The 24,936-nt window shown below is 41.3% G+C and overlaps 1 protein-coding gene across 4 annotated transcripts in view; it reads right to left on the bottom strand.

The window, feature by feature from the left end:
- MLXIP (MLX interacting protein) overlaps positions 1-24,936 on the bottom strand; it is a 76,553-nt gene that overhangs the window by 12,937 nt on the left and 38,680 nt on the right. For all 4 annotated transcript variants that reach the window (XR_013348031.1, XR_013348030.1, XM_077834620.1 and 1 more), the window contains exons 2-13: positions 17,721-17,827; positions 17,237-17,322; positions 15,639-15,728; positions 15,248-15,289; positions 13,735-13,906; positions 10,789-10,878; positions 9,772-9,863; positions 8,262-8,925; positions 5,361-5,482; positions 4,412-4,592; positions 3,487-3,611; positions 322-423 (exon numbers count right to left, since the gene is read on the bottom strand). Coding sequence is in view for 2 of the 4 variants with exons in the window: in XM_077834620.1 (XP_077690746.1) it covers positions 322-423; positions 3,487-3,611; positions 4,412-4,592; positions 5,361-5,482; positions 8,262-8,925; positions 9,772-9,863; positions 10,789-10,878; positions 13,735-13,906; positions 15,248-15,289; positions 15,639-15,728; positions 17,237-17,322; positions 17,721-17,827 (1,873 nt within the window). In the remaining 2 variants the exon portion in view is untranslated. The remainder of the gene's footprint in view (positions 1-321; positions 424-3,486; positions 3,612-4,411; positions 4,593-5,360; positions 5,483-8,261; positions 8,926-9,771; positions 9,864-10,788; positions 10,879-13,734; positions 13,907-15,247; positions 15,290-15,638; positions 15,729-17,236; positions 17,323-17,720; positions 17,828-24,936) is intronic.

Here is a 24,936-nt window from a genome sequence, read left to right as displayed (position 1 = left end):
GTCCTAAAGCTGAAGCTCATGGTCAAACAAGACTCCCTGTAATTTTGAGAATGGTACCAGTGGTAAACTTATGAGAACAAGAGCTGGCACGTACTCTGCTACCTGACCAGTAGCAATAGATTTTCTTCTACCCATCCTGCGAATCCTCACCTAAACTCTTATGTCACAGATGCGTCAAGTAACTTCACTTTGATGTGTACTTCACATTCTCCAATGAAACAAGTGATGTTCAGGTTTATTAACAACCCTTTTCAGAATAAGTGATGGTTTCTGTAACTTCTTTTGCATGTTAAAAATGCACAGCACTCATGGACAACTTACTGACTTAGAGTTAGCTGATACCAGGCTGTTCAGGGTGCTAAAACCAATCTTGATATTAAATCTTCTCTTTTGTTCTGCTGAAATATGCTTCATCCTTCGATTCTACATAAACAAATAAAATTAACTCATCAATCTATGCTGGTTTCTCCACCACTGCCCTATGGTCATTTTTGCTATTAAAATCTATACAATTTTATCTTTTGCTGAATTAAAAGTTACCATGGTATCCACAGCGTTCCTAATAATGCGGCAAAATATCATAGTGATATTAATTACTTGCACATGGCAATTTAAACACTTTCAGAAGTGCCCACTGTTCTAAATGCAAACCAAAACTGGTTTAATAGGGTTTTCTTCTTAGTTTTATGCACACTTCTATTAGTTTTAAGTTTCATGAGGTTTAAAAATACCCCCTAAAATTCTGACAGTGTCTCTTTACATCCTTAGACCTTTAAAATTACCTGCAAATTATGGACCTGACCCACCATTCCTAGTGCAGCAAAAACTCCCACTGAAGTCGGTGGACTTTATAAGTGTGAAAGGAACCTAAACTGGGCCCTAACATTTGGTATACAACCTTTGGCACATACGGATGCTTTAAATCATTGTTTGGCTTATGTGCTACCATACATTTCTAAAGCTATCAAACATCTTTTTCCACCAGAACCCTGAAAAAGGGCTAATCAGATTTAGCCCTTTTATAGTGCTTTACAGAAGATGGGTAACTGTCATTAGCCTCCTTTTACAGAGGGGAAAAATGAGGAAGAACAAGTTTGTGTGATGTAGGCGTCCACTCAACGAGTTGGTGGCAGATTCTGGAACAGAACCTAGATTTCCTGACTCGCAACCCAATGCCCTACCCACTGACATGCTGCTGTACTGTAATCTAAGCAGTTTTGCTCAGCAAGACCATCACCTTAAGTTTCGAGAACAACGACATTCCAAAAAGAGTAAAGAATGGAACGCTAAAGGTGGGCAAACATCAAAGCGCCTGTAACAATCACTGATCCTTTGCCTGCTTACCAACATATTGGGACTTAAAACATTTAAAATACAAAGCATTCAGAGTCACCAATATTTATGTCAAAATGGCTAAAAAATTTGATTCACTGTAGGTTTGTTTTCCCAAGGACACCACATTATCTCGTGACTGCCTACTTCTAAACAAAGAAACGGAGTTGATAGCCTTCTTGGGTCTGTTGTGGTTTTCATTGTGTTTCTTGTATAATCAAGGAAAAATTCTAAGAAGGCCAACTAGTGTGAGTGATACAGCCAAGGCCTCTAGCAGTCTGATTTAACAACTGGCATTTCTATAGTGGCTCTCACTCCAAAGTAAATCCACACTACAACTTGGAATGGAGCTTGTAAGGTTATTTATATGGATGGCTCAAAACATGTGTTCTTACACCACATGCCTAGGACTCTCTTAGTAACCATAGCAGCTCAGTGTTTTGCCATTCCAGGGCTAGACTGGCAAGTGGCTCTCTTCTGCAACTGGGTCAGTGCATTCTTTTTGCTCTGCAGACAGGAACCCCTATCCATGTGCAACTGGTATGGCCTGTTCTCCATCCTTCAGCTGTGAGTGTGGAAGGACATCCTTGAGGGTATATGCAGCTCCTGCCATTCCAGGTGCATGCCCTCCAGAAATTCTATCCCTTGTTGATGTGTTAAATAGCATGGCAGATACAGATGCACAAAATGGGAGTGACGGCAGAAAAGCAGCCGGAGCAGAAACTGAACTGTGTAACTGTAACTGGTTAAGGTGACCGTGACACTGTTTACAAACTCAAGGTTAGAAACCGTAGTGTGGACACAGCCTTACAGCGAACTTGGTTATAATGATACTCCTTGTGCAGGTGAGGGCTTTCAATGGGCTTTTCACTGCAACAGATTTCACTGTGCTAATCTTCTTGGAATGCAGTAGTTATCCTACTGGCTAGGTGTTGGCTGCTGTATTTTAAGGAGAGCAGAGGAGGATGAGGAGAAGAGAAGATGCCACTGTCCCCTGGATGGATTGATGAAGGGTGAGAAAAGTTCCTAACTCCAACTCATGCTACAGCTGTTGCAAGGAGAGAAGGGGAGACAGGCCAGCCAGGAAATATCTGCCCTTTAGTAGGGGCAAGGAGAGGTCTTTGTAGAGGATTTTTTTTTTTAAACCAGGCTGGCCCCATCCTGTTAGAGTGAAACTCCATCCACAGTGACTTTTCTGTGTGGAAGAACACCCTCCACTATATATAGATAATTTATACAGTAGGGAACACTTCCCCAAGTGACATGCAGCCACCCCCTCGGAGGAAAATGTCAGCTCTTTAATAGCACACAGCAAGAGTACCACTTTCTGCTTAGGAAGAGTGGTGAAGACACCATGTCAAAATGAATCTTTGAGGGGAATGTCAGAGAGTCTTAATCTAAAATTATTCCAATATGAATTCACCCAGGTCATTAAGGCTAACACCCCAACAGTGGCATATGTATCACTGTTTGTAAAAGGAGAGGAGATTTGACAGACAGGAAGTCAGCTGGAGTTCTGTTTCCACTAAATTGACCTGCTGTTTAATTATCATTAAACTTCATTGAGCTCCAGAGTATTCAGTCTTGCACTTTCTTCAGGTTTTGGAAAAGGACCAAATAGGGCAATCGCCAGGGGCTATCAGAAAGTACCAGACACCGCCAGGCGAAATCATCCCAACAAACAGCACTGAAGATCAAGAGCCCCCAAAACTGAGCAGCTGGAAGAGCTCCCAACAGAACAGCAATAATCTGGATGAAAAACCACATGCACAGACAAACTAAAATGGCTTAGAAGTCTAAGGCTAAAACCAGCTGAATACAGATCTACCAGTTAAAACCTAGATCTGTCGTAAGGGTTATATGAACTACAGTATCAAATACTGTCATGGCTGATAATGAGAAACAGAAATACAGCCTCCTTGGGCATGTTGGATGACAAATCACTGCTGAGCAGGGCAGGATCAGTACCATTACCAAAGCCTGAAGCCATAATGAAATGTTTAAATTGAAATACAGCAACACAAATGTAATGCAAGCTCAGCCACAACCTCACATGCAACCTCATTTATCAAGTGACTTACAGTCTAAATTAGGAAATCAATAAGCTACAAAGACAAATAAGGAAGAAAAAACTCAAAAGGAGGGAACATGTACCTTAAATGCAGCCATCTGAGGGTTAGCTGTGGATTTTCCTGAGCAATTATTCTGTGGAGACTGAGGACTGGGGCTTTGTTCAGACGGGCAGGGAGAGGCCTGTCCTGAATTCTGACAATCTCGGCCTTCAAAAAGAAAATGTCAGATCATTAAAACAAATAGCTCTCTCTAACAAACTGAACTGTCAAGCAGCAGTTTCTACCCAGATCATTTAATCTAGCCACTGACTGCACTTCTAGAGCATCCAGTGCTGTAATATCTAGGTTCTAGTAGGATGATCAGATGGCTAGGAAATCCAAATATTTCACAAGCAATGGCTAAATGCCTTGTGGCGACATGTTCTCTCCACTTCAGGCAAATGTGTGTTAGGGTGTCTGGGACCTAAACTGACTATCCTACCTTGACCTACTTGCACGGTGACCTTCCAGGTTCCTAAAGCAGGAAGCAAAATATTTAAATAATTTCTTACTATCCCATGAAAATGGACACATACCTCAGAAGTAGAGCACAAGGGAAGAGGCCAGGGACACGTACTGTTGCAGGGAACCCTTGGCAAGGTGTGAGGCTAAACTGTGCTTAGACATCCTCTAATGAAAGCTGCTGCAGAAGTGGTGCAAAGTACTAGAATTATATTTATTATATTAAATGACAAACTTGTATAGCATTTTATGGAGTACTGAAATGCAACCACTTCTGGAGTGGACTACTGCAGCTTACCAGTGCACAGACACTAATCAAAAGCTTAGGGCAAGAACTGAAGACTATTATAGACAACTGAAAGTGTAGGAAATGGGGCTCACAAGCTATTTCTACAAAGAATTCCCCAGGATATGTAATAACCACAGCTGGCCAAGATCTGTTTTACATCCCCCTTAAAGGTGGATGCATATGAGGGAGAGTCAGAGAGTTTAGGTCTCTAACTTACTAGGTGTAGGTGAGGGAACTTGTGAACAGGTACTGTGGGAAGGGATCTGCTCTCCTTTCACATCTTGGACTGCACTAGGAGAGAAGCGATGCGAGACTGTGGACTGGACTTGCTGGTTATTCGGAGCTTGCTGTGCTTGACCAACCAGAATGTTATTATGGAATTCCATCACCCCGGGAGCCTAGAAACAGCACAGGAACATTATAGAAAGAAATACACAAAGGATTCTATTATCTTGTCTTTCAATGGGAATGTATAATGTTAAATTAGTACATAACTATCTGGTGACAGGAACCCCCCAAACTAGTGCTATATTATGGACAATCAAGCACAAAAGTCAGGCTTCTGGCAAGAGTCACACATTTTTTCATAATTCAATGCACTATTAGAGTATGTTAGCAGCAGTGAAAAAGCAATTTCCTCTTATTATACCAGGGTACACTTAAATTCTCTCTCCCATGCACTCAAACATATTGGACAAACACACTGGCATACTCAAGACAAACTTCTCAACTGACAACTGGAAAATCAAGCTGGATTCTTTCTGGCTCTTTCATCATCATCACTTATGGGCCTATCATAGAGGTGGACTGGTGAGGTTCTGTGGCATGCAATGTGCAGGAAGTCAGACTATATGATGATGATGGTCCATTCTCGACTGAAAGTCTATGAGTCAAAAAACCCTCTGCAACTGGTGCCTGTTATGAATTCTGTTGATGTGTAAGCCACAGAAGAAACCAGTTCACTCTCCTGAAGCTGTGCAGATTATATAGTGCTAAGAGCCACACAATGTAGATAAATCAAACATTAACAGATAACTCTGAGTACGCCAACAGATCTGTTGAGTAATGAGGGGGCATCTATACCTAGTCACTTTTTGAAGCATGAACACTTTAACGCTCTAACAACATGCAAACTCCAATCCAAATATCTTTTTTCTTTTCCTTACTCTGGCAATTCCAGCTGGTGCAATTACAACACTAGGTGGAGACATGGCTGGAGTCAAAATCCCCTCTCTTTTTAAAGGTGCTGGGGTTACGATCACAGCTCTGGACTGTCCCTGAAAGGCAGCTGAAGAATACAACTGAAGTTAGAATAGTTATTGACACAAAAGATCTGGAGAATGTTATATAGGGAACAAACTAGTGTTGATTGGGAGGATGGACTAAATGGGACCGAACAGGTATCTTCTGTACAACTTTGCCAAATCATATTTATTCTAAGTTCTCTCAAAGATCAAGCTGCAACACAAACTGCCACTGCTAGGTGGCTCCAGGATACAAAAAGGGCTTATAACAGCTTCAGATACCACACAGTATACAGAGTTGTCTATGGATCAAGTGTTTTATAACTGATGTAAGTGCACCTTGAGGCTGTGACAGGTGTACTTTGCAACCTAATTTAGAGACACAGTTGATGTTGAGCCCATGAACAATGAAGCCATTCATTGTCCAACCAGAGGTGCAAATCCCATGGGTAACAAAGGGGCACATCTTAGCCCCAGCATACGAAGGCAGATACATGCTCTTGCTGAGAAAGGACCTAGAACACATTTCACTAGGTCAGTAGTGCATTTCTTGGCTGTTGAAGGCACATGGACTCTTGCTTTTTAATTCATTAGGTGCACATAGGAATGGCTTAGAAACACACCTAATAGTGTCTTAATGCTATTAATCATGGATCAAGCTATTTCAAGTGACATGTCTTTGGGCTAGGATCTGGGATGCAGCAGACTTGAGGATGTTAATTGGGGTTTCTGGTGAGCTGCCACAGCATCATGCCCATGGCAGGCAGACACACAAACTCTCTTGCTTTTCAGTAATTTCCATTTCACAATAATCCTTCAGGCTGTGTGTTTCTGGGGGATTGGCTATAGCAGTGGTTCTCAACAAGGGATCTGGGGCCCGCTAGGGGGCCACAAGCAGGTTTCAGGGGTTCTGTCAAGCAGGACCAGCATTAGACTCGCTGAGGTCCAGGGCAGAAAGCCGAAGTCCCCTGCATGGGGCTGAAGCCGAAGGGTGAGCAACGTAGCTTTGCGGGAGCCCCTGTGGCATGGGCCCCTGGGCAACTGCCCTGCTTGCTACCCACTAACATGTGCCCTGGCTTTGATATGTAGAAAATCAGTTGTCATGGTACAGGTGGGGTTTTATTAGCATGTTGGGTGGCGGGGGTGGCTCAGAAAGGAAAAGGTTGAGAACCTCTGTGCTAAGCGTATTTTGGATGAGTGAAGTCACTTGGGTCCTCAGTCAGGTGATTTTAGCACATCCCTGAAGGCAGTGTATAATAATCCCAAGAAGTGAACATGCTGCCTGTTCTGTGTTATCATGGAGACTGTGTAGCCCCTTGGCAGCTGTTCCTTATGACAAGTTCAGAGCGCTCTCGTTTTCCTCACGCTTGCTGCTCTCAGACATCTGCAGCAGATGGTGGGTTGGACAGCACTGAAAGCTCAAATGTCGTAGACACCCACAGTCAGATTCTAAGTGGATTTTAATCTCTCTGTTACATCTTCATGACCATGAACCAACAATATTTCTCCATATCATTTGCATTCAGAGCAAATGGGCCAACGTAGGGACATTTTAGAAACTGCCTCTGAAAAAAGCTCAAATCCTGAGGGGTCTCTGGCTTCTGCTGTCTTTAGAGTGTTAACATGGTCCTGAAAACAGACACCGCTTGACTGAATCTCTAAGAGCCCCAAGCTAGGCAGCTTGAGGCCAAGGCACACAAATCCTAAAACTTTATTTCTTAGGGTCCCGTGTCACTGAAATGTCTTCCTCCTCGCTACGCCAGGCCTGCTCATAAGCATTAACATTCATGGGGTAGGTCTACACTTACAGTGGTTTGTAGACTACAGACACGTTACGCCCAGTTAGCCCAGGTATAACTGGGCATAATGTGTCTGTAGTCTGATATGGGACCCTAAGAAATAAAGTTTTAGGATTTGTGTCCCTGAAAAAGGTAGATGGTGAGGCACAGCTTAGGCGAGTATCGCAGAGTGCCTGAACCTGTGGGTATATATTCTACACGGCTCTCTGCACACCCAAGCAGTGCCTCTCACATCTACACTTCTATTTTTAGTGAAAGACTCTGGCAGCAGTGAAAGGTTCTGGCAAGGGGGAGACAGAGAGGAAAGGCTCCAGCAGCTCCCCACTGCCAGAGACTTTCACTGCCTCATGTAGCTACACACACTGCAGTGAGCAGGGACGCAGCCTGCTTTTCACCCTTTGTGCAGCAGCCAGTGTAGACAAGGTCACGACAACAGAGGAACAGCCCCATTTGATCAGAGAGTTTGGTCAGTTTAGTCAGGTATATCCCTTTGAAAACAGCCAATACCTGAATTGACACTCTGCACCTGTCTAGCGCCATTCAGCTGAGGATCTCCAAGAGCTCTGAGCACCTCAGCATCAACTGAGGTAGGTAAAATAGCCTCATGTTACAGAAGGAGTCACTGAAGCAAAGAGGGGTGAAATGACTTTCTAAAGGCAACCACCAAGGACTCAGTGGCAGAGCCAGGAACAGAAGCCAAGACCTCCTGATTCCCAGTCCTATGCAAACTCCAATGGTCCATGCTGCCTCCCTTATAACCAGATTAAAATTCAGGACTGTGGGAAAAGCCTGTTTTTTTTGTCGCCGTCCTGAATGTTTATTTGGAAAGCGGATTCTGAGAAGGCAGTGCTAGTAACAATAAATATCCTCCCCATCAAGATTTCTAGGTACTTCCAGTGACAACCAGTGTGCTGCAGATGAGCATATTTTTGTTAAAGTTATTTTGCACCTACAACAGCAACTGTGCCCCGCCCTCAGGTTACTCCCTCCCACCAGAAGAAGGAGGAACACCCGTGACTCTCACCTGGGGCGATGAAGGCATTTTTTAACACTAAGGACACCGTTTCAGGCTTTGGAACAGGCACTATTTTTTGTGGCTGTTTGGGTCTTGTCCCAGCATTTGCCAGGGGAATGGCTTTCGGGAGTGCAAACGTCAGGTGGGGTTGCAGCTGAGGCCGGGGCTGCCCCTGCAAGACAGCAGTCTGTAGAGTCAGGTTACAAGGCACGCCTCCCCCTGGCTGCTGTGTTGCCAGGATGAGGTTCTGGCTCTGGCTGAAGGTGGTAGCAGAGGCGTTGTGGGTCTGGGTGGCAGAAGCCGTGTGGGTAACAATGGAAGATTTGCAGAGGCCAGACTTTTGGGTTTCTGGAGCAGTAAAAGCAGGCGCCTGAGAATTCAAGCCGGCATTCAGAGGCACCGTGGGCAAAGCGGCTTGTTGTGGTGGGACAGTGGGCTGCAGCAGCGACACTGGAGCTGGGAACACCGGAAGAAATGGCTGCTGGGCACTTAGAGATGAACTGGAATTGAAGTCTGATGGCTGGATGAAAGAGCCCCCACTCCGAATGTTGGAACATTGGTTAGCACCAACATCAGGAATGACAGGAGCAGGTACTGATGAGGCAATCAGTCCTTCACTGAGGCTCACCGTTGGGAGTGGGCTGGGTAAAGAACCTGAGGGCAGGACAGAAGACTGGCAGGAGGAAAAAAAAAAAAAAAAAGTACAGATTAATGCTTGACATTGGAGATGGGCCAGCACCAGAAGCTTTTATCTGACCTTTCTTTACACTCAATTGTGAAAGGGGAGAACGAGGCTTATATCTGAATCACCCCTGGTTATGCTAAGCCAAAGCCTTCCATATCAAGAACTAAACAGGTACAACTACCTCTAGTTTTGCCCATTTCTCCTTGGCTCAGGTAAAGAAGGTAAAGATAAAGGAGGTAAATATCTTCCAGGGGGTTGAGATCCACAGCTCTTCAGAGGAAGGAAATCACCAATATGCTTGTTTTACAGATAAGAAAACTGAGGTACACAGAGGTTAAGTGACTGGACCCAGGCCCCACAGCTAGTCAATGACACAGCTGGAAACAAAACCCAGCAGTTAAGTCTCCCAGTTTGCAGGTCTACCTGCTAGTCCACACTCCCTCCCGGTACATAGGATTCTTTATAGCAAGGCCAACTACATTCAGAGACAGCATTATTTCACTCGAAGGACAAAACACTTTCTCTACAAAAACTAGTATTTTAAAGTACAAAGAAAATTCTGTTCTGAACTGGACACTGTGGAGGACAAAGGTATTTAAGTCACAACAGTGCAAGTATAGTACATGTACCAGTTATTTTTACTTCTAGGTTATCGTAATAATTTCTTTTATTGGTAAATCAGAGGAAAATATACTCTATTAACCAAGTATTGTAAGTGTTTATTCAATTCTATTTACATGAGCTTGTCTGATACTGCATATTAGTACGTGAAGATCTGTATAGTACTTACAAATTTGAGCTCTGGCAAATTTTCACTACATAAAACCTGTTTACCTGGGAAGAATGGCTGCTGGTATCTGTCATAGCAGAACTGGCAGCAGGGAGAGAAGTGAAAAAGTTGCCAGAGCGACTGGATGAGAACAGATCTGAAAGAATGTGAAAACAAATATTAAATGTTTTACTCCCTATATTATGGTAGCACTATATTTACTCCCTATATTATGGTAGCACTAAGTAATGGGAGACTCACTGAGAATTAGCAAGTAAATAAATAATTAAAAAATAAGGAAATTGCGTCACCACAAAATGTACTCTGCTTATTTACAAACACAAAGATGTTTGCCCGTCTTATTGAGATTTATGAACTCTTTGAGAAATGGATTATTTTTCAGCTATGCTTGTAAAATGCCATGCAAATTTAGTGGATTTGAGTGAATTTCAGCCCTGCGCAGAGGACCAGCACAAATCCCAGGCACCATTTGAGTTCCAGTTAAACTCTATTTTCTATTTTAAACTCTATTCTAGAGTAAATAGTGAAAAAGTAATGGAGGTCTCAGTAACATGAGACTTTGCATTGGTTATTAAATCGTTACGAAGAAATGGGGAAACCACAGAGACTGTATGAGTGAACAATGGGGTGTGAGGAGTAGGGAGACACCAATTAGCATCGTTCTCCTGTAAGGTCCTCCGCTGACACCTGATGTTCTCCCATACAATCAATAGGTAAAGTTTCAAAAGCCACTTGTATGTAAACAAGGTTCTCTGAAAGCTGTGTTCTTCTAAGTCTAATCTTAAGACACATAGACTCTTACAAGTGAATTTCAAAACCCAGCCAGGCAAAGAACTGGTCTCGCAACAGTAAGAGGATCTCGCTACAGTATTTTTTAAAATTTTTTTTAATTGGATTTCAAATACTTTTGAATTTGGGCTCCATTTTCATGCTGTATAAAGAGGATAAATATGTTGGTTTGCATAGTTTATTTTTCTGTGCAAAACCCATTACCGCTATAGCAGAAATTGGTGCTATACTACTAATAAAGACAGTAAACTCATTTTTTCCCTTATTCTTACCCTGAAAAGATTCAAAAGTATCCATGAAATCTAGGTTTGGCTGGAGGGGGATAAGTCCTGGCTGAATCATGTCAGCATTTCCTAAGTGTGCTGGAAAAACCAAAAGAGAGACCGGTTAATTTTGCAGCATACATGCCACTTCAGTTTATTACAATGTAGATATGGGTTGCTCAAAGAAAGCCTGGCACTTTGCTGGAACATAAGAATACAAGAATGGCCCTATTGGGTCCAGACCAAAGGTCCATCTAGCCCAGTATCCTGTCTTCCAACAGTGGCCAGGTGCCCCAGAGGGAATGAACGAAACAGGTAATCAAGTGATCCATCCCGTCACTCATTCCCAGCTTCTGGCAAACAGAGGCTAAGTACACCATTCCTGCCCATCCTAACAGCCATTGATGGACCTATCCTCCATGAATTTATCTAGTTCTTTTTTGTACCCTGTTATGGTCTTGGCCTTCACAACATCCTCTGTCAAGGAGTTCCACAGGTTGACTGTGCATTGTGTGAAAAAATTCTTCCTTTTATTTGTTTTAAACCTGCTGCTTATTAATTTCATTTGGTGACCCCTAGTTCTTGTGTTATGAGAAGTAGTACACAACACTTCTTTATCTACTTTCTCTACACCAGTCATGATTTTATAGATCTCAATCATATCTCCCCTTAGCCATCTCTTTTCCGAGCTGAAAAGTCCCAGTCTTATTAATCTCTCCTCACATGGAAGCCGTTCCATACCCCTAATAATTTTTGTTGCCATTTTCTGAACCTTTTCCAATTCCAATATATCTTTTTTGAGATGGGGCAACCACATCTGCACACAGTATTCAAGATGTGGGCCTACCATGGATTTATAGAGAGGCAACATGATATTTTCTGTCCTATTATCTATCCCTTTCTTAATTATTCCCAGCATTCTGTTTGCTTTTTTGACTGCCACTGCACACTGAGTGGATGTTTTCAGAGAACTATCCACAATGTCTGAGAGATCTCTTTCTTGAGTGATAACAGCTAATTTAGACCCCATCATTTTATATGTATAGTTGGGATTATGCCATTTTGTTGCCCATTCACCCAGTTTTGAGAGATCCTTTTGTAGCTCTTCGCAGTCTGCCTGGGTCTTAACTATCTTTAGTAATTTTGTATCATCTGCAAATTTTGCCACCTCACTGTTCACCCCTTTTTCCAGATCATTTATGAATATGTTGAATAGGACTGGTCCCCTGGGGGACACCATTTACCTCTCTCCATTCTGATAATGGACCATTTATACCTACCCTTTGTTTCCTATCTTTTAATCAGTTACCAATCCATGAGAGCACCTTCCCTCTTATCCCGTGGCAGCTTACTTTGCATAAGAGCCTTTGGTGAGGGACCTTGTCAAAGGCTTTCTGAAAATCTAAGTATACTATATCCATTGGATCCCCTTGGTCCACATGCTTATGGACCCCCTCAAAGAATTCTAGTCGATTGGTGAGGCTTGATTTCCCTGTACTACAACCATCTTGACTCTTCCTCAACAAATTATGTTCATCTATGTGTCTCATAATATTGTTCTTTATTATAGTTTCAACCAGTTTGCTCGGTACTGAAGTCAGGCTTACAGGCCTGTAATTGCCAGGGTAACCTTTGGAGCTCTTTTTAAAAATTGGCGTCACATTAGCTATCCTTCAGTCATCTGGTACAGAAGCTGATTTAAATGAAAAGGTTACAGACTACAGTTAGTTGTTCTGCAATTTCACATTTGAGTTCCTTCAGAACTCTTGGTCCTGGTGACTTATTGCTCTTTAATTTATCAATTTGTTCCAAAACCTCCTCTAGTGATACCTCAATCTGGGACAGTTCCTCAGATCTGTCACTTAAAAAGAATGGCTCAGGTTTGGAAATCTCTCTCACATCCTCAGCTGTGAAGACCGATGCAAAGAATTCATTTAGTTTCTCCGCAATGACCTTATTGTCCTGCTTGATCGTCCAGTGGCCCCACTGGTTGTTTAACAGGCTTCCTGCTTCTGATGTATTTAAAAAAAAATTTGCTATTACTTTTTGAGTCTTTAGCTAACTGTTCCTCATATTCTTTTTTGGCCTTCCTAATTGTATTTTTACACTTCATTTGCTAGTGTTTATGCTCCTTTCTATTTTCCTCACTAGGATTTAACTTCCACTTTTTAAAGGATGCTTTTTTGCCTCTCACTGCGTCTTTTACTTTGTTGTTTAGCCATGGTGGCTCTTTTTTGGTTCTCTTACTATGTTTTTTAATTTGGGGTATACATCTAAGTTAAGCCTCTATTATGGTGTCTTTAAAAAGTTTCCACGCAGCTTGCAGAGATTGCACTTTTGGCACTGTACCCTTTAATTTCTGTTTAACTAACCTCCTCATTTTTATGTAGTGAGTATAAACCTCAGGGCTGGATTCTGTAAGCACTCTGCACACACAACTCCTGCTGAGGCAGTTCAGTGATTAGGTCCCACAGAGTGCAACCCTGAGTTTTGGCTACAAGACTTTGAGCTGAGTTCTGTTGGGAAGAGGAACCTTCATCTAATGAAAAGAAAGAGGGTCATTTTTACATTATTACATTAAAAAAAGGAAAATAAGATTTAATGTAAATGATAATGGCCTCATAAACGATAATGCATGTCATGGGTAGATTTATTAGTACCAGAAGGTATACCAGTAATTAGGTGTAATGAGATAAAAAGAAAGAAAGAAAATTTAGGCCGAATATCTGAATAGGATTTCTGATCCCTTAAACAATTATTTTTTAAACTTTTAAGTTTGGCACTACTGTTAAACTGATCCAATGTATTTCCCTGGTCTCTGTGTACTTGTAAGTGAAAGATGGAGCCACCTTCTCAACCAGAAAAATGAAAAAGTAAGTCTGGAAGAGAAGTGAAGCAACAAGCCTCAAGTCTCCTCTCACTGCAAAATCAACACAGCCAAAAGCAAACACACACCTATCTCTCTGGGATTTGGCCAGGCAATCAGCTGATGTGAAGAAAGCGTAGAGAACAGGGTGTCAGTGAACTCAGACATAAGCATGTCTGCATCCAGAAAGGAATCTTCCTCCATAGGGACCGGGGTTTCTCTGCCATATCTACTCTGATGCCAGAGAACCACATCATCATCCTGACAAAGAGGAAAGAAAAATAAGCCTGGTTATATGAAGCTGCCAGTCACATGCAGTTATTATGGCACCAAACAGACAAAGCTAATTATTTTTCACATTTTAATAAAGAGGAACATTCTACAGAAGTCATCAAAATGCATCAGATCAACTTGTTAGCATCCTGCCTCCAGTCACATGGAACAGAGCAACAGTCAATCTAGTCTGGTATTCTACCCTCTGCCACATCAGCTCAGACCAACAGTTCATCTACTCTGGCTACTTTTATATACCAAACAGACCGATGGTTCATCTAGAGTGGCATCCCATTTCTGCGTGTACCGGAATAGGCCACTTGTATATCTAGTCCAATATCTTGCCTCCAGCAATGTCACAAACCAGATGTTTTGGAAGTTAGCATAAAACCTCTGTGAAATATATCACTGCACAACACTAGACTCTGTGGGGAAATATCTTCCCAATTCCACCTGATGATTAGAACTGCATAAAACCAAAGTGGCTTTGGAAATACTTTTTAGTTTTTTTGGGTATAAGTGGGATTTTGCACCCAGAATTTCACTGATTTTTGGGTTTGAATGAACCCTAACAAATACAAAGCAAAACTCAATTGAAACTGGTGAAGTTTCCAGCCAGAACCATGACATCCTGAGGTTTATCTAAATCTTAGCCAGGTTTGCTGAATGGTTTGTGAACCTGGGGATTGTTCTGGGCATATAATGAAGAATGAATCCAGGCTGGGTTTACATTTAGTTACAGAAGGTCTGAAATGCTCTCTTTGGCATAAACTGATCACCAAGAAGGCTCCATCACACGACTGTTTTTTGTCCCAGGTATTTGAAACACAGATGCTTTTATACATCTCAACATCTAGCCCCCCTTTTTTTTTTTTGAAGCTTACCAAACTACTTGGCTATAATAGCACAGAAAAGGGACTCATTTGGTTCTGCTATGTATTTTTCTACTTGTAGCACACACATCCTTTCCCGATTCCACAAGGCAGGCTATGTTGCCAGTTATAACTCAATAACAAGCTGTCATGTGACCAACTGCAAAGAGGTGGCCCTGATTGGCCAGCTGGCCTGCACACACTCATTTCTTATGCCATAGCACTCTAGACCAAGACTTCCACTCAATCTGATTTAAGCTGGGGAAAGCTGTACTGCTCTCTATTATACAATTTATTCTAAGCAAAATAAGGTGCCCCCTCTTCATAATAAACATTAAAGCTAAGTGCGTGGCTTTAGGTTTTAATCACTGCAAGCTGTCATGCTAGTACACCTTTGCTACTTATCACAACTTCAATACACAGAGATGCTGCTACTGCCTCCACAAAAATTACTTACCCGCACCAAGCTTGAAAGGTCTTCCTCTTTGTGTTTCTGTAACTGCAGAGATAGAATATTTTAAAAAGTAAAATTAGCACCTGTACTTCCCAAAGGACCTGTTTCTGCAACCCCCTACTCATGTGATTTGTCCTTACTCATGCAAGTCATTTTCTAGCCCCCATCGGACCAATCATGAGTAGAGACTATTCACAGGACATGGGGTTGCCGGACTGGACCCAGTGTATCAATTTATTCTTATGATGCATCAGCGGACCCAATGTTTATACTGGTATAACTAAATTTCCAACATTTTTGCATGGGTTAGTAAAAGTTACATCCGAAGTCCAACTATTAAATCAAAAAGCAATTATTCCAGTCAAAATACTTTCACAGCTGCAAACAAACAGACCCTTTTCTTGAAGTATGTTCTCCACTTGTGATATTCCCTGATGACTATTTCGATTCTTCGTTTCCAATATTTCCCTTCTGTTGCAATGGCCTGACAACAAACAAAATACATGAGGAAATATACACAAACATTAAATAATCACACACAGTTTTCAGGCAGACTGAAGCCATAAGGTGAGTACATTAATTCTGTTTGACCCCATAACCCAGCTGACACAATGTGCTTAAATCCAGCTACTGTAGAGCAACCCAGGATCCATTTAATCATCCCCACATATAATAAAAAGTGATGATGTTCGATAATAGTACCAATATGTCATTACTTGGATCACCTGTAACCAATTGCAAAGACAGTATAGTACAAAAGGAAAAATAAAAGTTATGTTTCAGAAACTGTTTTTAAGATACTATTCATGTTAACACAGCCATGCAAAAGCATAATGAAAATTCATCAGCCAAGATACAAAATCTATAGGCTTACCTGTCACCATGACAACTATGAAATAAAATGTACTCACTGGAAAACAAAAACAAAAAACAAACTCCTCGCCTGGAGTGAGTGGGAAAATAGGCAAGTATCAACATACACATACATCCAACGACTGTGAAGGAATGACACAAAACAATAAAAGCCAAGTAACAAAGCTCTGGGAGAAACGTCACTCTTCAAGCCATATGTAGTGCAGTGGTACCCCAGTGACAACAATGGGATCAGAATGTGGGGCTTTAACATGCCACAAGTACTGTAAAACCAAGGACAACAGGGCAAGTTCACAAGAACTGAGGTAGACTTAACTCCACCTAGTCTGATTGGATTGTGCCTCAACCTAAAGGGTTAGCCTAACTTTGCTTTTCAAAAATTTCAGATACTAGGAAGTTTCATGTATGCTTTCGAAGCCCATTTCTGCTGCTGCTTCTGCTCTGTAGGTTCAACAGAGGGTTTATGCATTTTGAGTCCAATCTAAGGTTATGCAGTACATGAGAGAACCAAAAACTTTGATATGTCCTGGGCCTCACAGGACAGCAGCCAGAGGGCTGCAAATAGTTTGCATATAATAAAATACAATAAAAGAAAAGGAAAATGCACAGACCTACCGCACTCAGTTGTGGTTACAGTTTACAAGACAGGGTTAGAAATTGCTTGTTAGTTTGTATTCAGGTGAGCAAAGAAAATTAAAAAACGATGTTGAAAAAGCTTTTATAAAGCCACTCAGCTTGATCCTACAGGGTAGTCTGCCCTCACCTCCCACTGACTTCTGCAACCTCCAGAAATGGGCTCTTTGAGAGGAAAAGTAAAACAGGCTCTGAGGTGTAGGAATCATGGGCTCTTCAGGCTGCACCTTTGTGCTTTAGATTTGTCAAACTGGAGGGCAGTCATGGGCTGCATAGTAGGACTCCAGGGACTGTTAAGTCACCCTTGGGCTGCACCTTGATCATTCCTATACAGGTAGATTTATAACATCTGGCTCAACAGCAGCCATATAGTACACATGTTGATATTTTTCACTATGGAGAGGACACCAAAGCAGAGCCTTCACATCTAAACGGAGGTAGGAGAGATAGAGAGATAATCAAATCCACAGCTCAAGTTTTACATACTTCAGGCCGCCGATGTTCCTCTACATCAATAGAGCCATCTAGTGGAGTCACAAAATGGCACACTGGGTTCTTGCGTTTCTCCAGGTCTGAAACAGAAATGAAAATATGACAGTTGGGTACACACATGCTATTCAGGGATCCCTTCTCCACCTCGGAGGCAGGATTTTAACAAGGTTCTTCTCAGAGTCCCCTCCAACACACTACTGGGGAATAGGCCATTTCAGACTGCACCTGACTTCAAGTGGTTCAATGCCCCGAAGCAGTGTTGAACACCATGGGGATGGTTTGATCATGGGGTGGAAGTTCAGGACTGTCCTCTACAGGGATTTAGGCCACCAGCAGATTGCTTGGGTTTCTCCATCATAACGGGGCTTGTGATTTCATCTCCTGTCCATTCAGGCCCTTATATGCATGGCCAGATGCAAGGCCAGATTCAAACATTTTGTGGTTGCATGCAATCACGTTTACCATAAAAGCAACTTACACTGCATATACCATGCCCTCCAGATGGCATTGTTGAGACGAATTTTATCCCTCCACTGAAGTTTTAAACCTTTAAAATTCTTCCATTTTGGTGAAACCAACTTCCCACTGAAATAAAAAAAACCCAAACAAACAAAAAAATCAGTGATTTTTTTAAAAAGCAAATATAGTAGCTAATTAAAGTGCCAGGCTGACAGTTCTGGAGACTACAGTGAAATGAAGCTCAGGCAATGGTAGAGCAAGCTTCTGCCATGCACCACCCTAACAACGTACCTCCCTCCTGGCCTAAAGGTCTAGAGGTGATAGGGAAGTTCTGTCTTCAAGGCTCTTCTAGTCCTTTATCTCTCTGCTACTAGCTCTGGGGACGTGTTTTGTGATGTGGATACCCGTCACTCTGGAATTTCACTGGGACCACAACTCATTTCACCCAAACACACTTTTCTTACCTACTACAGTTCCCCTGAACCCAAATACATCACCTCCCACCAACCCCAAGAATGAGACCACCCAAAGTCATGTCTATAACCTGGCACTTAGCAGGCTTTTGGTTTTGTCTATCTTGGATGTTGAGGGGCTGTACTGAGACAGTACACATTCATACTTGCAGCTCCAGATCACCTTCCAGGACAACAACATTCAAAAGACAACATGACAATATTAACTCTACTCTACCCCAGCAGAGTTGTCGCCCTTAAACTTTGCAATGCTGCATTTAATAAACTAGATCTAGTTACAAAAGCAAAAAGTTTAGTGACAACCACAGTACTATCAAAGGTGGGATGTCCATAAAAAAAAGCAGCTCATATGTGAAGGGTTTTCTTGGAAATGAGAAAGGATAGAGAAACAGAGACACTGATAATGCTTAGCACTGTTATAAACACTTAATAAATGTTAGCTACCTAACACTCAGAACACCTCTATGCAGTATTAGTCTCATATTACAGGTGGAGCAGACAAGGTTAGACACACTTTTATCTAGTCAGTTTCAAGCCAACATTTTTTCACGGTTTTATAGTCACACATTTTCCTGTTTTTAAGTGTTTCCTGTCCCCTATTGTTGTGTGTTGTCAGAGCTGGGACTACAACTCAGGAATGCCCAGTTCCCAGTCCTGTACCTGTCCATCCCCATCCCCTCAGTTATTTTTAATGAAGCCAAGTAGTACCATATATGAGCAAACCTATATGGGGCTTAGAGTAAGAATTTCCCAATGGCCACTGCAATACAGAAGCTCAGAAAGCTCCACACCTACCAAAGGAAGACATTAAAACACTGCTGTTTTGGGTTATTAAGCTCGCCTTTGTTTCTCTTTTTAGGGCTTCATCTGACATTATCACCCAGGTAATCTCAAAAAGAAAAGGAGTACTTGTGGCACCTTAGAGACTAACCAATTTATTTGAGCATGAGCTTTCGTGAGCTACAGCTCACTTCATTGGATGCATCCGATGAAGTGAGCTGTAGCTCACGAAAGCTCATGCTCAAATAAATTGGTTAGTCTCTAAGGTGCCACAAGTACTCCTTTTCTTTTTGCGAATACAGACTAACACGGCCGTTACTCTGAAACCAGGTAATCTCATGACTCCTACAGTGGCAATCAAACAGATACCAGATCTCAGCTAAGCTGTCAGGGAAGGAACAGCCAACCAGCCACCTTTCAATTCTAGCTTCTATTGTATGCTGCCAGTTGTATCTATATTTTAACCGGTTAGGTTCTATGCTAGCATATAAAGGTTTTTCTCTGCTTCCTATCTTCATTTTTTAAAAAAACCTGTCTAGTGTTTTGTACTATACATGCAATGAACCAGGTGCAGAGACCAGATAACAAGTGCACTAAAAGGATTAAGTTGATTCCATAGTTAGAGAACTGCATGGTCATTGCACTTAACAGTTCCCAAGTGACCCCATATGTTGTACTCTGAACCCTCCATATTTGAAAATGAACAAGTTTACTATAGTTTTGTTTATGCTAAAATTCCCTGAACCTGATGCAGGCTTTGAGATTTGGGGAGGTTACTTTTAAACAACAGAAACCACAAATACATTTATTTCAGCAAATAAAACAAAGCTGATTTCCACGAGGTACTCAAGGCTCTCTGAGTTGAGTTCAGATTTTAGAAACATTCCAAGGGTAGCTATATGAGTTTCAGGGATTAGCAAATAATGAAGATGAATGCAATTGTATATGGAGACCCTTCCTGTTCTATGATAATACGGTATATATTTTACTCAGACTCTTAACCTATTTTATTTATTTAAGGTTCTTATATGGCATCTATTGCTATATTACCTGAGCGCCTCCATAGTATCTTTACTTTATTCTCCACTGAATTCTACAGTAAATCCTTGCTGCCATGCTCAGCTTTTGCTGAGACACATGAATCTCTGCAGATCTACTATGCTTAATGCTTAAGACGACATTTCTTCAGCACCATCACTGGAAGCAACAAGCATGGCACCCATCAATTGCTGTTTCCTTGCCATTCTCAGAAATGGGGTGTGCTAAGAGATACATTTCAATGCTACAGGAACTTTATGACTGACAGAGGAGCCTGCAAATTAAGAATTATCCCATATCACATTGGGGAAGTGCTGCAAAATCCATTCCTGGTGCCACCAAGTTCTGGGTTTAGAGCAGACAGAGGCAACCCATCCATTTTAGGATCTCCTCTGTTTGTTTAGTGTCCTCCTTTCTATCTTTTCACAGTCTCATCAATTTTAGTATGAGCCTTTGCTCTGTGGCACGTGCTGTGTGCAACAGCTTCCCCCATATCTCTTCACTTCATCAAGTCTTCATTTCCTTTCAAATCTCAGATGAAAACATACCTTTTTTCCTCTTACTTGTGTCTCAATTTTCTCTCTCTTCACTATCCTAACACATCACTCTCCTGTAATCCTTAACTTTGCCAGAGTCCCTACAAAATAAGTCGGACTAGAAAATATGCCAATCCAATATCAATCTCTAGAGTAACATGGATTTTCAAGAGACAATGGTTGCATAGTTTAATAAACTAAATCCTAACTGGCAGAACTCTCTTATTTAACTTATCGGTACCCAAAATAGGTCTAATCGCTAATAAAAAGTCACAAGGACACATGCATTTTTGCAGACAATCCAATATAACTATAATGTATTTCTTGTATCCAGTTTAAATCTTCTTCAAAGACGAAAGAGATTAATAATTCATCCTCCTTTTAGGACAATGATTATTATTATTTCTAGTTCTTTCAGTGCATTCCATGGGAGCAAAGTTCAAGTCCAGTGTTAGGTCATAAGTGAAATGAGTTTGATAACCTCAGTTTCATACAGCAGACAGGAATCACCATGAAGATGTCAACTATATTTACAACCTGATCCAAACCCCCATAAAGTAAATGGAAAGGCTCCATTTACTTCTGGGGAGATTGGATGAGGCCTCTAATGATCATTTCAGCCTAACTGGTCATCTCTATTCTGGAACACTAAAGGAGAGAGTGGTTTCACCAACTCAAAACATAGTGTTTGAGAGCAGTTCCCTAACTGTAACTGACCTTTGGATTTTGAAAACCCAAAAAAACCCAAAAAAGGAGTTTCTGCTCCTGCTGGCCTATTAACCTTCAAGAACACTAATATTCTCGAAGCAAATAAATGTAACAAACAAATGCAGATAAACTTGCCTACTGATTACACAGTCAAAACATGAACTTCAGTGGAAGATGCCGAAGGCCTTCAGGAATTCAACAGTCACTGGTTCAATTCCATGTGAGAACTTTTCCCAAACAGGGAATAAGCAAAGTTTCCAAAAATGGGAGAAGAGACCTGGATGAAATCTACTGCAACACAAACTGCAACAGTCACCAGAACAGTGACTGACACACTGGCCAGCAAATGGCTTGAGTCTATGAAGGTGTTGCTACTTCTAGAAGAAAAACTGATCAGGTACCAATTGAGATGACAAGAGTAAAAAAAGATTTTCAGGAAAGATACACATAATCTCTCCTTAATGTTTTGTAGTTCTTAGTCCCTGATAAAAGAGCAAACTGTGCTATGGGGTCTCGGTGGTTCAGAGGCATGATGGTGGTGGAATATGGAACTTTTAACCTCTTGATCCCGATATTAAATCCACCCCAGGTCAGGAGTTACTGATGTGAAATAAATTCAATGGTTTTAATTCAGTATTAGTGGACAAGTGTTCACATAACAAAATCAAATCACAGAACCATAGAAATGTAGGGAAGGAAGGGACCTCGAGAAGTCATCTAGTCCAGCCCACAGCTCTGTGGCAGGACCAAGTAAACCGAGATCATCCCTGACACGTTTGTCCAACTTGTTTTTAAAAGCTTTCAACGACAAGGATTCCACGAGCTCCCTTGGAAGACTATTCCAGTGCTTAACGACCCTTATAGTTAGAAAGTTTTTCCTAATATCTAACCTAACTCACCCCTGCTGCAGATTAAGCCCAACACTTCTGGTCTTACCTCCAGTGGACCTGGAGAACAACTGATCCCCATCCTCTTTATAGCAGCCCTTAACGTCCTGGAACACTTATCAGGTACTCCCGTCAGCCTTCTTTTCTCACGACTACACATGCCCAGTTCTTTTTGAACCTTTCCTCAAAGATAGGGTTTTCTAAAACTTTTATAATTTTTGTTGCTGTTCTCTGAACTCTTTCCAATTTGTCCACATCTTTCCTAAATTGCGCCCAGAATTGGACACGGTACTCCAACTGGGGCCTCACTAGTACCGAGTATAGCGGGACAATTACCTCCTGTGTCTCACATGCAACACATCTATTAATACAACCCAGAATCATGCTAGTCTTTTTTGCAGATGCATCACGTTGTTGACTCATACTCAGTTTGTGGTCCACTATAATCCCCAGATCCTTTTCAGCAGTACTACCAGCGAGACAGTTATTCCCCATTTTGTAGTTGTGCATTTTCTTTTTTCTTCCTAAGTGAAGTACTTTGCACTTGTCTTTATTGAATTCCATCCTGTTGAATTCAGACCAAATGTCCAATTTGTCATGGTCATTTTGAATTTTAAATCTGTCCTCCCAAGTGCTTGCTAGCCCTTCCAGCTTGGTGTCATCTGCAAATTTTATAAGCATACTCTCCACTCCATTATCCAAGTCATTAATGAAAATATTGACTACTCCTGGACTCAGGACTGCCCCTTGTGGGACTCCACTAGAGACGCCCACCCAATTTGGCAGCAACCCATGCCACAACAGATCCCTTTTTGGCCATCAAGATTGAATTGCCATCTGACCCTGTGATGCTGTCTAATTAAAATATAATCATGCAAATCATGATTGCTACCACTGTTATATAATTGCAACAGTGAACTCACGCAATTCTGAAAGCCAAAAACTGTCTCCAGTTTTTTTTTTTTAAAAATTCAATATAAAATAGGGTATTTTTTCCCCAGACAACCAAGCATTCCCCAAACGCTGCAGTTTTGTGCTAGTACATGAGAAACAGATGTTCACTGTCCAATCTGGAAACACAAAATGTAAATAGTGTCTTTTAAATGCAGACAGATATATTAGATTCTTAAAATGTTTTAGCTTTCTAAGAGGCGATTAGTAACAGATAAAAAAATAGGTTTTCTTCCTAAACAGATTTTTTACTGTGTTCCCTTAATTAGTTCTTTTCCTCTGAGGATCTCACCACTTCGTAAGGGATTTTGTTTTATATTCACAGAATCCATAATAAAATGTTTTTAAAACAGAAGGAGATATTTGCACTGCGTTCTACATTTTTGGCTGCACTCCCATGACTAAGTACTAATGATGTAGAGGGAGCAGGGATTTAATCATTCTACTCATAATCCAAGTTTCTGTCTGGCCTGAAAATCACTAATCACCAGCCTATGAGTCAGATAATGCTTTACCTTCATCTCTAGAAGTGATTTTTTTATGCTCTAATACCTTGTCTCTAACACAATACTATTAGGGAGAGTATACAGGATTTGCCCCCCTGCTGCTTACATACTCATCAAAAAACTAAGAAGAGTGCTGAAGGGATGCTGTTCATATCTAAAATTGAAGTTAATAAATGACCCAACAGAATATTTCAGTGAAACTTGGCTTAGGAGGAGACAATGCAAATGGTTTGATTTGCTTCAGTACAATTTTGGGGAATGTGATACAGCAGCTGATGCAAGCAATGGTGTATGCAACTTTTAAATTAATCAAATAATCACAAGTAGAATTTTCCCTATACACAACTTTGACACTTCAAATGGTGTCTAATGTGTTTTCTCAGCCCTTATCTGCCTCATGATACTGTGAAAATAGCAATTTCCCATTTTAGTTAATTATTTTTCATTACATCTTTGAGTCCCCTCTGTTGTCTCATGTTGTGGGAAGAATATATATTACTCTAGCTTGCTCTAAATGCCTACTGAAAAGCTTCCCTCTTGTCTTAAAGAAAATAAATACATTCTCTACTTCATGACTTGCAATTGGTGCTGAAGAAGGAACTCTAGTGCCTCCAGTGCAATTTCACTTTCACAATCATCAACAACTGAAGTTACAAAGGGAAAAAAAATCCCCTCTGGTGGGAACCATGTTGTTCTCAGCTGCGATGCCCAGTACAGCTTGGACAGCTGCAGTGAAGGTAACAGGGATCTCTCTCTCTGCACAGCAGCTGGTAACGGGTGAGATGCTTGAGCTAACTGCACTCTGTTTTAACCATGAGGAGATTAGGAGCAGGGCGTTTTTAATGAGAGATCTTCAAATCCAGACCTTGCTTCCTCATTCGTCTAAACAAAGTTCAATCATCTGAGATTGAACAGAGAATAGAGAATGATTCAATCATTCTCTGTTAATCATCTGAGAATTCTGAAAGCCATCTACTCTGCTGAGTTTTATGTTAAAGAAAGTGCTGATGGTTTATAGTGGGACCAGGGGAAATGGGTTGGGTGGACAAAGACAGGTTACATTTATCAGTTTCTAAAATTCTGAACTGTTTTTTATACTGTGCATTTGTCTAGAGCCTGTAATAATTCATATATTATAAACTGAATTTAAAATAAATTAGGCATTGCTGAAGTTAGGTGGATGAATGGAGTAAACAAATTGGAGCACTTAGTGCAGAATAACTCAGTCCAGTTACATGTACAAGATAAGAAAAAGCCTGCATTCCAATGACACACCTTGAAAGTGCTTTGCAAACCATCAATCCTCACACCAGCCTCTCTAAAGTAAGGAATTTTAGTCATCTACATTTTACAAAT

The sequence above is a fragment of the Eretmochelys imbricata genome, chromosome 15 (assembly GCF_965152235.1).
Source record: "Eretmochelys imbricata isolate rEreImb1 chromosome 15, rEreImb1.hap1, whole genome shotgun sequence".
Lineage (NCBI taxonomy): Eukaryota > Metazoa > Chordata > Testudines > Cheloniidae > Eretmochelys > Eretmochelys imbricata.
This window is presented reverse-complemented; position numbering and strand designations above follow the sequence as displayed.